This window comes from Pristiophorus japonicus, chromosome 7, assembly GCF_044704955.1.
Source record: "Pristiophorus japonicus isolate sPriJap1 chromosome 7, sPriJap1.hap1, whole genome shotgun sequence".
Lineage (NCBI taxonomy): Eukaryota > Metazoa > Chordata > Chondrichthyes > Pristiophoridae > Pristiophorus > Pristiophorus japonicus.
In genome coordinates, this window is record NC_091983.1 from 178,231,738 (window position 1) to 178,244,099 (window position 12,362).

Here is a 12,362-nt window from a genome sequence, read left to right on the forward strand (position 1 = left end):
CTGAATGGCGGCAGATTAGGAAAAGGGGAGGTGCAACGAGATCTGTGTGTCATGGTACATCAGTCATTGAAAGTTGACATGCAGGTACAGCAGGCGGTGAAGAAGGCAAATGGTATGTTGGCCTTCATAGCTAGGGGATTTGAGTATAGGAGCAGGGAGGTCTTACTGCAGTTGTCCGGGGCTTTGGTGAGGCCTCACCTGGAATATTGTGTACAGTTTTGGTCTCCTAACCTGAGGAAGGACGTTCTTGCTATTGAGGGAGTGCAGTGAAGGTTCACTAGACTGATTCCCGGGATGGCAGGACTGACATATGAGGAGAGACTGGATCGACTGGGCCTGTATTCACTGGAGTTTAGAAGGATGAGAGGGGATCTCATAGAAACATATAAAATTCTGATGGGACTGGACAGGTTAGATGCAGGAAGAATGTTCCTGATGTTGGGGAAGTCCAGAACCAGAGGACATAGTCTAAGGATAAGGGGATTGCCATTTAGAACTGAGATGAGGAGAAACTTCTTCAATCAGAGAGTTGTTAACCTGTGGAATTCCCTACCGCAGAGAGTTGTTGATGCCAGTTCATTGGATATATTCAAGAGGGAGATGGATATGGCCCTTACGACTAAAGGGATCAAGGGGTATGGAGAGAAAGCAGGAAAGGGGACTGAGGTGAATGATCAGCCATGATCTTATTGAATGGTGGTGCAGGCTCGAAGAGCCGAATGGCCTCCTCCTGCACCTATTTTCTATATTTCTATGTTTCTCAACGTGATAAATGTTTGGAATAATCTGCCAGACTTGGTAAAGGAATGGAAATTACTTGAGGTTGATGGAGAGTTAGGATACTAGAATAATGAGCTTCAATGAGCTTAATTGACCATTTGTCTCTGCCTTTTCTTAGTTTACTTCTAATTGGAATATTAAGAGTATACTTTTGACTTGTTTGCACGTTGTCCAATTTAATTTAAGGCACTTGGGGTGTATGTGTGAGAAATAGGAACACTGTCCCTTTACCAGTAACAGTCTTGAATTTCCCTCATTCGGGCATATATAAATCCTGGGATTTTGCCTGGTTGTTTTTCTCCTTTTGGTAGTAAGCATTCTTTATGTTTGGGTTTGTTCATAGCAACTGTAAAGCAGAAACTGAACAAGACGTGAATGTGAGAAATAATCATTAGGATTATTTAGAAAATGTAATGTTGCTTAATCCACAAGTGTCCAAACCTTTTATCTTAATGGGCCACTTATTTGTACATTGAGTCCCGCAAGCCACACCTAAACAGAGTAAATCCCTTTGTCATTGAGTAAATCTCTTATCTGACCCTCTGTTCCTAATGTAATGTATTTGCTTCACGGGTTCTTTGCTTAAGAATTCATAACAACACATTGCTATTAAGAACTAGTTGGTTTATTAGCAAAGGTTTAACAATCACATTACCAGTTCATCCACCAGCTCACAATCACACGCCTCATCGTGGATCCCCTAAACCCAACTGGCTGGGGTTTTATTGAGTCTTGTAAACATCATGTGACTAACTAAGCTACTCCCAACTCAACAGCTCTACAACTATTTTAAAATAACTTTACGCCAAGTGCCCCTTTTGGTAAGGGCAAATAGAACCCACAAATTTACAAATCAACTGGGAACCCTACCAAATAAAACTAAAATTCTGTTCCCAGGGGTGATGATGCACTCCAGTCCCTTCGGAGGTCACCTCTCGCATAAGGTCGCGAGCGTACCGGTGTACACCGCGTGCTCCATCTCCAGGAACACCCTGGCGCGAATGTAGCCACGGAAGAAAGGTAGGCAGTCAGGCTGAACGACCCCCTCGACTGCCCGCTGGCTGGACCAGTTAAAGGCCACCTTGGCCAGGCCGCGGGCGGTCGAGGAGGCTCTCCGACCTGCCCGCCCCCCTCCGCACCCGGTGCCCAAAGATCAGGAGTGTGGGGCTGAAATGCAGCCAGAAATCGAGGCGTAGCCCCTTCACATAATGGAAGAGAGGCTGCAACCTCACACACTAACATACACGTGGAACAGGAACTCTTCTAGACTGCAGAAAATGCAGGCGGACTGGGAGTCCGTGAACCGACTTAAAAACGTATTGCACGGAATCCCCTCCACGCAGTCAACAGCTCTATAAACCTGTAAGGTGCATACATTGCACCTAACAATCACCTTGCACCGAAATAGCCATTTAAAATGATGAAATTAAACTAATTGTATACTAATTAAATAAGTACTTCCCCTCAAGCTAAGTTACAAATAAAATTGCAACAACCTGTCTAGCCAACTGTCTGGCAAGAAAGTGATTCCAGCCAGCAACTGAAATAAAAACAAACCTGATCATTCAGGATTAAGTTCAAACTTTATATTAGATACATCATGCATCTTAGTTATGCATCATTGAATTAGTTGAAATATCCAGCTCTACAACTAATTTCTTCTCGAGTAATTTTTGGATGTGATTAGTTAAAACTGGTAGGATGTGATTTTGCTGTTGTAGCTCTAGGTCTTAGGAGCATTCTGTAATCATGTGTGCAGCCATGAGTAGAAGAATGAAAAGGAAAAGAGAAAGTTAATTTATTTGGTACGTTATCATGCTCTTGAGACGTTCCAGAGTGCTTTACATCTAATGACTTGCTTTCTGATGTGCAGTCACTGTTGTTATGTAGACGAACACAGTTTGTTCACAGTGATGAGCAATAATTCCATACACAGTAAACGAGATGAATGACCAAAGACACTCTTTGATTATGTTGGTTGAGGGAGGAATATTGGTCAGGATACTAGCAGAGCTTCCTGTTCTTCAAATAATACCATTGGGATCTTTTATGTTCATCTGATGTAACAAAATTCAAGCATTTGCCTTGGTATTGCTTCTTTAATTCTAATATAGCACAGAATGGGTTAAAGAGAAGCTTCACTCATAGAAATGATATTCCAGTCGAACTTGTTGCAACGGTCAGTTGGCTTGTCTAAGACAGGTGTCTGTGGGAGGGAACAAAGTTATTCAATTCAAATAAAAACATCTTTTGGGATTTATTCAAATATATTTGGCAGCTTTAAAATAAAACAAACTTATTTAAATTTGTTCAGTCCCAGTCAAGGGATGTATTAGCCTGTCTATTTCAAATCCAAGTCTGTTTGGCCTTCAAAGTGGGATAGTCAAACAAGGTAACCTGTAGATTGTAAGAAAAGGCAAAGTGCTGTGATGTAAAAATATTACTTGTAGCTACCACCGTTTACTACTACTATACGAGAAGCAGCTTAATAATTATTGTAAAATTACATGTGTGACTGCTGCTGTTCACTTATTTTACTGTTAAGAATTTGACTGTTAAAGCCTAAATAAATATCTAGTGTAGTGTTATTATTCTCCCTTCTGAAGATATGAATGACATGATAAAGCCAGCCCTGTTATAAACTGAAGAATGTACTTTGTTCAATCCTGGCCACACTCTATTTATCTAGCTAGCTGGGCAAGTGAAAACAGTTTCCTGGGACATAGGAAACTAGAAAAACACAGAAGCCAAAAATAGCTAGAGTAAAGAAGTCCCAAGCGCAGTTTAATCCCTCATCCAAAAACACAGCACTCCCTCAGTACTATCTGTTTAGATTCTGTCCTCAAATCTTGGGAGTGGAGCAACAACCCACACCTTCTGAATTAGAGGTGAATACTACCAATTGAGCTGGAAACATCGATCAATAAGATAAAAATACTGCAGTCTTGTGACCCATAGCACAAGTGAGATGCAATCCACCTATGAGAGAGTGGCACAGATGGCACACCATCCCAAATTGCCAGACCTGCCAAAATCAAGCCGGCAAATCCAGTGGCATAAATGATATACATCCTTAAAAATTAGGTACAGGTATAACATCCAGAATCCTCAGAACTAAGTCCATGCCGGATTTGGGGTTTTTCTGAATTTCAGACAATAGTCTGAAATCCAGAATCCTCGACCTAATCCGTTCCGGTTTTTGGGGTTTTCTGGATTTCAGACGAGAAAATAGAGTCTGAAATCCAGAATCCTCGACTGAATCTGTGTCGGGTTTTGCCGGATTTTGGACCTCTCCGCTCGCACTGATGCTCAGGGCTATCTGAAGCCGAAGGGAAGGATTCCCGACCCCAGTGATGGCTCAACTCCTCCACGTAGGGTCAGTGAGCCCGGTGGCTGGTCATCGATGAGCAAGTTGGTGAGAGGCGGGAGCGGCCTATAAAAGGCCCAGCGGGAGATCGAGAGCCAGCGGCAGTTGCTGAGAGGCGGGAGCGGCCTATAAAAGGCCCAGCGGGAGATCGAGAGCCAGCGGCAGTTGGTGAGAGGGGAGCGGCCTATAAAAGGACCAGCGAGAGATCGAGAGCCAGCGGCAGTTGGTGAGAGGTGGGAGCGGCCTATAAAAGGACCAGCGGGAGATCGAGAGCCAGCGGCAGTTGGTGAGAGGGGAGCGGCCGATAAAAGGCCCGGCGGGAGATCGAGAGCCAGCGGCAGTTGGTGAGAGGCGGGAGCGGCCTATAAAAGGCCCAGTGGGAGATCGAGAGCCAGCGGCAGTTGGTGAGAGGCGGGAGCGGCCTATAAAAGGCGGGGCTTGTGCAGCTACAGCAGGAGAGAAAGCAAAATAGAAGTAGAAAGGAATCAAAAGGTGACGTCACAGCCAATGGGGTAAGTGATTGGCTGGTGATTGGTGAGTAGCTTTTCTTTTTATTTTTTATATCAGTAAGTGAACTGTAACATTGTTATTACCAATTTAAGGGTATCTAAGGGTTAAGGCATGGCAGGAGAGCTCGGTCACGTGATATGCTCCTCCTGTACCATGTGGGAACTCAGGGACACTTCCGGTGTCCCAGAGGACTACATGTGTGAGAAGTGTATCCGCCTCGAGCTCCTGACGGTCCGCGTTGCGGAATTGGAGCTGAGGGTGGATTCTCTCTGGAGCATCCACGATGCTGAGAATGACGTGAGTATCACGTGTAGTGAGTTGGTCTGACCGCAGGAGAAGGGTCCACAGCCAGATAGGGAATGGAAGACCAGCAGGAAGAGCAGTGCAAGGAAGGTAGTGCAGGGGTCCCCTGTGGTCATCCCCCTGCAAAACAGATACACCGCTTTGAGTACTGTTGGGGGGGATGACTCATCAGGGGAGGACAGCAGCAGCCAAGTTCATGGCACCGTGGCTGGCTCTGCTGCACAGGAGGGCAAGAAAAAGAGTGGGAGCGCGATAGTGATAGGGGATTCAATGGTGAGGGGCATAGATAGGCGTTTCTGTGGCCGCAACCGAGACTCCAGGATGGTATGTTGCCTCCCTGGTGCAAGGGTCAAGGATGTCTCGGAGCGAGTGCAGGACATTTTGAAATGGGAGGGAGAACAGCCAGTTGTCGTGGTGCACATTGGTACCAACGACATAGGTTAAAAAAAGGGATGAGGTCCTACGAAACAAATTTAAGGAGCTAGGAGCTAAATTAAAAAGTAGGACCTCAAAAGTAGTAATCTCGGGATTGCTACCAGTGACATGTGCTAGTCAGAGTAGGAATCGCAGGATAGCGCAGATGAATACGTGGCTTGAGCAGTGGTGCAACAGGGAGGGATTCAAATTCCTGGGGCATTGGAACAGGTTCTGGGGGAGGTGGGACCAGTACAAACCGGACGGTCTGCACCTGGGCAGGACCGGAACCAATGTCCTAGGGGGAGTGTTTGCTAGTGCTGTTGGGGAGGAGTTAAACTAATATGGCAGGGGGATGGGAACCAATGCAGGGAGACAGAGGGAGACAAAAAGGAGGCAAAAACAAAAGACAGAAAGGAGATGAGGAAAAGTGGAGGACAGAGAAACCCAAGGCAAAGAACAAAAAGGGCCATTGTACAGCAAAATTCAAAAAGGACAAAGGGTGTTAAAAAAACAAGCCTGAAGGCTTTGTGTCTTAATGCAAGGAGTATCCGTAATAAGGTGGATGAATTAACTGTGCAAATAGATGTTAACAAATATGATGTGATTGGGTTTACGGAGACGTGGCTCCAGGATTTTCAGGGCTGGGAACACAACATCCAGGGGTATTCAACATTCAGGAAGGATAGAATAAAAGGAAAAGGAGGTGGGGTAGCATTGCTGGTTAAAGAGGAGATTAATGCAATAGTTAGGAAAGACATTAGCTTGGATGATGTGGAATCAATATGGGTAGAGCTGCAGAACACCAAAGGGCAAAAAACATTAGTGGGAGTTTTGGACAGACCTCCAAACAGTAGTAGTGATGTTGGGGAGGGCACCAAACAGGAAATTAGGGGTGCATGCAATAAAGGTGCAGCAGTTATAATGGGTGACTTTAATATGCACATAGATTGGGCTAGCCAAACTGGAAGCAATACGGTGGAGGAGGATTTCCTGGAGTGCATAAAGGATGGTTTTCTAGACCAATATGTCGAGGAACCAACTCGGGGGGAGGCCATCTTAGACTGGGTGTTGTGTAATGAGAGAGGACTAATTAGCAATCTCATTGTGCGAGGCCCCTTGGGGAAGAGTGACCATAATATGGTGGAATTCTGCATTAGAATGGAGAATGATACAGTTAATTCAGAGACCATGGTCCAGAACTTAAAGAAGGGTAACTTTGAAGGTATGAGGCGTGAATTGGCTAGGATAGATTGGCGAATGATACTTAAGGGCTTGACTGTGGATGGGCAATGGCAGAAATGTAGAGACCGCATGGATGAATTACAACAATTGTACATTCCTGTCTGGCGTAAAAATAAAAAAGGAAAGGTGTCTCAACCGTGGCTATCTAGGGAAATCAGGGATAGTATTAAAGCCAAGGAAGTGGCATACAAATTGGCCAGAAATAGCAGCGATCCTGGGGACTGGGAGAAAGTTAGAACTCAGCAGAGGAGGAGAAAGGGTTTGATTAGGGCAGGGAAAATGGAGTACGAGAAGAAGCATGCAGGGAACATTAAGGCGGATTGCAAAAGTTTCTATAGGTATGTAAAGAGAAAAAGGTTAGTAAAGACAAACGTAGGTCAGAATCAGGGGAAGTCATAACGGGGAACAAAGAAATGGCAGACCAATTGAACAAGTACTTTGGTTCAGTATTCACTAAGGAGGACACAAACAACCTTCCGGATATAAAAGGGGTCAGAGGGTCTAGTAAGGAGGAGGAACTGAGGGAAATCTTTATTAGTCGGGAAATTGTGTTGGGGAAATTGATGGGATTGAAGGCCGATAAATCCCCAGGGCCTGATGGACTGCATCCCAGAGTACTTAAGGAGGTGGCCTTGGAAATAGCGGATGCATTGACAGTCATTTTCCAACATTCCATTGACTCTGGATCAGTTCCTATCGAGTGGAGGGTAGCCAATGTAACCCCACTTTTTAAAAAAGGAGGGAGAGAGAAAACAGGGAATTATAGACCGGTCAGCCTGCCCTCAGTAGTGGGTAAAATGATGGAATCAATTATTAAGGATGTCATAGCAGCGCATTTGGAAAATGGTGACATGATAGGTCCAAGTCAGCATGGATTTGTGAAAGGGAAATCATGCTTGACAAATCTTCTGGAATTTTTTGAGGATGTTTCCAGTAAAGTGGACAAAGGAGAACCAGTTGATGTGGTATATTTGGACTTTCAAAAGGCTTTCGACAAGGTCCCACACAAGAGATTAATGTGCAAAGTTAAAGCACATGGGATTGGGGGTAGTGTGCTGACGTGGATTGAGAACTGGTTGTCAGACAGGAAGCAAAGAGTAGGAGTAAATGGGTACTTTTCAGAATGGCAGGCAGTGACTAGTGGGGTACCGCAAGGTTCTGTGCTGGGGCCCCAGCTGTTTACATTGTACATTAATGATTTAGACGAGGGGATTAAATGTAGTATCTCCAAATTTGCGGATGACACTAAGTTGGGTGGCAGTGTGAGCTGCGAGGAGGATGCTTTGAGGCTGCAGAGTGAGTTAGGTTAGTGGGCAAATGCGTGGCAGATGAAGTATAATGTGGATAAATGTGAGGTTATCCACTTTGGTGGTAAAAACAGAGAGACAGACTATTATCTGAATGGTGACAGATTAGGAAAAGGGAAGGTGCAACGAGACTTGGGTGTCATGGTACATCAGTCATTGAAGGTTGGCATGCAGGTACAGCAGGCGGTTAAGAAAGCAAATGGCATGTTGGCCTTCATAGCGAGGGGATTTGAGTACAGGGGCAGGGAGGTGTTGCTACAGTTGTACAGGGCCTTGGTGAGGCCACACCTGGAGTATTGTGTACAGTTTTGGTCTCCTAACTTGAGGAAGGACATTCTTGCTATTGAGGGAGTGCAGCGAAGATTCACCAGACTGATTCCCGGGATGGTGGGACTGACCTATCAAGAAAGACTGGATCAACTGGGCTTGTATTCACTGGAGTTCAGAAAAATGAGAGGGGACCTCATAGAAACGTTTAAAATTCTGATGGGTTTAGACAAGTTAGATGCAGGAAGAATGTTCCCGATGTTGGGGAAGTCCAGAACCAGGGGTCACAGTCTAAGGATAAGGGGTAAGCCATTTAGGACCGAGATGAGGAGAAACTTCTTCACCCAGAGAGTGGTGAACCTGTGGAATTCTCTACCATAGAAAGTAGTTGAGGCCAATTGACTAAATGTATTCAAAAGGGAGTTAGGTGAAGTCCTTACTACTCGGGGGATCAAGGGGTATGGCGAGAAAGCAGGAGGGGGCTACTGAAGTTTCATGTTCGGCCATGAACTCGTTGAATGGCGTTGCAGGCTGGAGGGGCTGAATGGCCTGCTCCTGCACCTATTTTCTATGTTTCTATGTTTCTCGGTCCCTGGGTGAGTGCTGACTGTTGGTGGGGTGTCACACAGAGGATGGATGAGATGCTGAATTTCTATCACTCACTCATCTCTACACCTTACATTCACGCCTCACCTCGACGATTCCCATGGTCCCCCGGCGCTGCGCTTTTTTGTTTCCTTGTCCCTCGCTGCCCGATGTCACCATCTTGGCCACCTCAAAATGTCCAGTTTTTGGAGAATAATTCCAGATTCCGGACAACTCTACCTTGGCCGCCTGAAAATGTCCGGTTTTCGGAGAATAATTCCGGACAACTCCATCCACGATGCACAAAATGTCCGGTTTTCAGACAATTCCCTTTTTTGGAGTTCCAGATTTGAGGCGTTGTACCTGTACTGTATTGCCATGATAATGGAATAGGACATAGATTCAACAGTCAACAGTGCTGGAGTCGGATGAGACAGCAGAGGTGTTAATGTCGCTTCACTAGCCAGAAAGCCAGAGTTCATCACTCAAATATAGATTGCAGATAGAGTTTGGATCCTTGTGGTTTAAATTTTGAATAAGGCACTTTCATAAATGGGTGGTCAGGGATTCAGATAGCAGATTGGTCTGACTTTAATCCACAAGCTACACTGTTTTTTATTGAGTCTCCACAGTTTTAATTTGAATGCTTTAGAGTGGTAACTTGGATTTGTGAAGCATCTTTCAATCAATGAGAAGGTGGAAAGGACAAAGTGAAAATTCTTAAACATAGCATGTACACCTAAAATAAAAGCAAACACAAGGAATGTCTTGAATTGTAAAGATTTGTTGTGCTGTTGAATTTTCAAATTAGTCATTCCCCTACCCACACATCATTACATCTCCTCTGATCATGCATGACTCTTTAGGGCGAAGTAGACATCCTTTATATCTTCCACACGCCTCTAAGCTAATTACCAGAAAGTATATTCAGAGTCTATTGAAAGCTAGGCCTAGAATTAAAGTTTTCAAAATTAATATTGTATTTTAAAAGACTAAATGCTGTTTGGAATAATCCAATTCATCTGCTATGTTTTTATTTTAGGAAGCCGAGCCTGGTATGCTAGCAAAAGGTAAGTACTATCTCTGTTCATCTGTTTGAAGAATCATTTAGGCCTGACCGAACTGTTTCAATTCTTACTATAGTCTTTTTAATGTTTACTGATTTAAGAAGCCATTTGTTTGCCTAACTTGTAGAACATTTCGAATTCTTTAAATGATAGCAATTTTCACAGACTAAGAACTTTTCCAATTTTAATTGTTTTTGGGAAATTGCATGTTATTTCTGACCGAGTGTCATTGGGACTTGCCCCTGATTCTCAGCCTGTGTAAAGGCCCAGGTTCTGTATGATATTTCAAATCTTTATGATCTGCGTCTCCTGAGGACAACTTCTTTCAAAACTCTTACTATAAAACAATAACAACTCCAGAAGGACATGTGTGGGAGGAATTGTGGTGTGTGATGGTTGCTATCATTCGAAGAATGATTAAGCAACCACAAGTAGGTAATCATACTTTCATTTCCATTTGAGCATCCCTCATATCAAAGGAAGATCCGAGCTGGGTTACAGGAACATTTAGCCCATTGAGCTTGTTTTCTCTTTTTTCTCTGTATGGTAGCTTTTTTAATCCCAATCTTCTTCCTTTTCTCCTTGTCCTTAATACCTTTACTTCCCAAGTAATTTATCTCCTTTCAAATACCGAAGTTGACTTTGCTTCTATGGACTTTTAGGCAGTGTGTTCCACAATTTGGGCTGGATTTTGCCAGCGACATAGGTTAAAAAAAGGGATGAGGTCCTACGAGATGAATTTAAGGAGCTAGGAGCTAAATTTAAAAAGTAGGACCTCAAAAGTAGTAATCTCGGGATTGCTACCAGTGCCACGTGCTAGTCAGAGTAGGAATCGCAGGATAGCGCAGATGAATACGTGGCTTGAGCAGTGGTGCAGCAGGGAGGGATTCAAATTCCTGGGGCATTGGAACAGGTTCTGGGGGAGGTGGGACCAGTACAAACCGGACGGTCTGCACCTGGGCAGGACCGGAACCAATGTCCTAGGGGGAGTGTTTGCTAGTGCTGTTGGGGAGGAGTTAAACTAATATGGCAGGGGGATGGGAACCAATGCAGGGAGACAGAGGGAAACACAAAGGAAACAAAAGCAAAAGACAGAAAGGAGATGAGTAAAAGTGGAGGGCAGAGAAACCCAAGGCAAAAAACAAAAAGGGCCACTGAATATAAAGGGGCTACAGGAGGGGTCAAAACTAAAAATCATGGTTTAAAAACCAGGATTAAAACACTCTACCTAAATGCACGCAGCATTCGAAATAAAGTAAATGAGTTGACGGCACAAATCATTACTAATGGGTATGATTTGGTGGCCATTACAGAAACGTGGTTGCAGGGTGGCCAAGACTGGGAATTAAACATACAGGGGTATCTGACGATTCGGAAAGATAGACAAGAAGGGAAAGGAGGTGGGGTAGCTCTGTTAATAAAGGATGATATCAGGGCAGTTGTGAGAGACGATATTGGCTCCAATGAACAAAATGTTGAATCATTATGGGTGGAGATTAGAGATAGTAAGGGGAAAAAGTCACTGGTGGGCGTAGTTTATAGGCCCCCAAATAATAACTTCACGGTGGGGCGGGCAATAATCAAGGGAATAATGGAGGCATGTGAAAAAGGAATGGCAGTAGTCATGGGGGATTTTAACCTACAATCGATTGGTCAACTCAAATCGCACGGGGTAGCCTGGAGGAGGAATTCATAGAATGCATACGTGATTGTTTCTTAGAATAGTATGTAACAGAACCTACAAGAGAGCAAGCTATCTTAGATCTGGTCCTGTGTAATGAGACAGAAAAAATAAACAATCTCCTCGTAAAAGATCCTCTCGGAATGAGTGATCACAGTATGGTTGAATTTGCAATACAGATTGAGGGTGAGGAAGTTGTGTCAGAAACGAGCGTACTATGCTTAAACAAAGGGGACTACAGTGGGATGAGGGCAGAGTTGGCTAAAGTAGACTGGAAACTCAGACTAAACGGTGGCACAATTGAGGAACAGTGGAGGACTTTTAAGGAGCTCTTTCATAGTGCGCAACAAAAATATATTCCAGTGAAAAAGAAGGGATAACCAGCCGTGGATAACCAAGGAAATAAAGGAAAGTATCAAATCAAAGACCAATGCGTATAAGGTGGCCAAGGTTAGTGGGAAACTAGAGGATTGGAAAAATTTTAAACAACAGCAAAGAATGACTAACAAAGCAATAAAGAAAGGAAAGATACATTTCGAAGGTAAACTTGCGCAAAACATAAAAACAGATCGTAAAAGCTTTTACAGATATATAAAACGGAAAAGAGTGACTAAAGTAAATGTTGATCCCTTAGAAGATGAGAAGGGGGATTTAATAATGGGAAATGTGGAAATGGCTGAGACCTTAAACAATTATTTTGCTTCGGTCTTCACAGTGGAAGACACAAAAACCATGCCAAAAATTGCTGGTCACGGGAATGTGGGAAGGGAGGACCTTGAGACAATCACTATCACGAGGGAGGTAGTGCTGGACAGGCTAATGGGACTCAAGGTAGA

The 12,362-nt window shown here is 44.0% G+C and overlaps 1 protein-coding gene across 1 annotated transcript in view; it reads left to right on the forward strand.

The window, feature by feature from the left end:
* The window catches only part of cep162 (centrosomal protein 162), a 222,779-nt gene that overhangs the window by 46,686 nt on the left and 163,731 nt on the right, over positions 1-12,362 (forward strand). Inside the window, exon 9 of the mRNA XM_070885594.1 lies at positions 9,821-9,848. Within this exon, the coding sequence (XP_070741695.1) occupies positions 9,821-9,848 (28 nt within the window). The remainder of the gene's footprint in view (positions 1-9,820; positions 9,849-12,362) is intronic.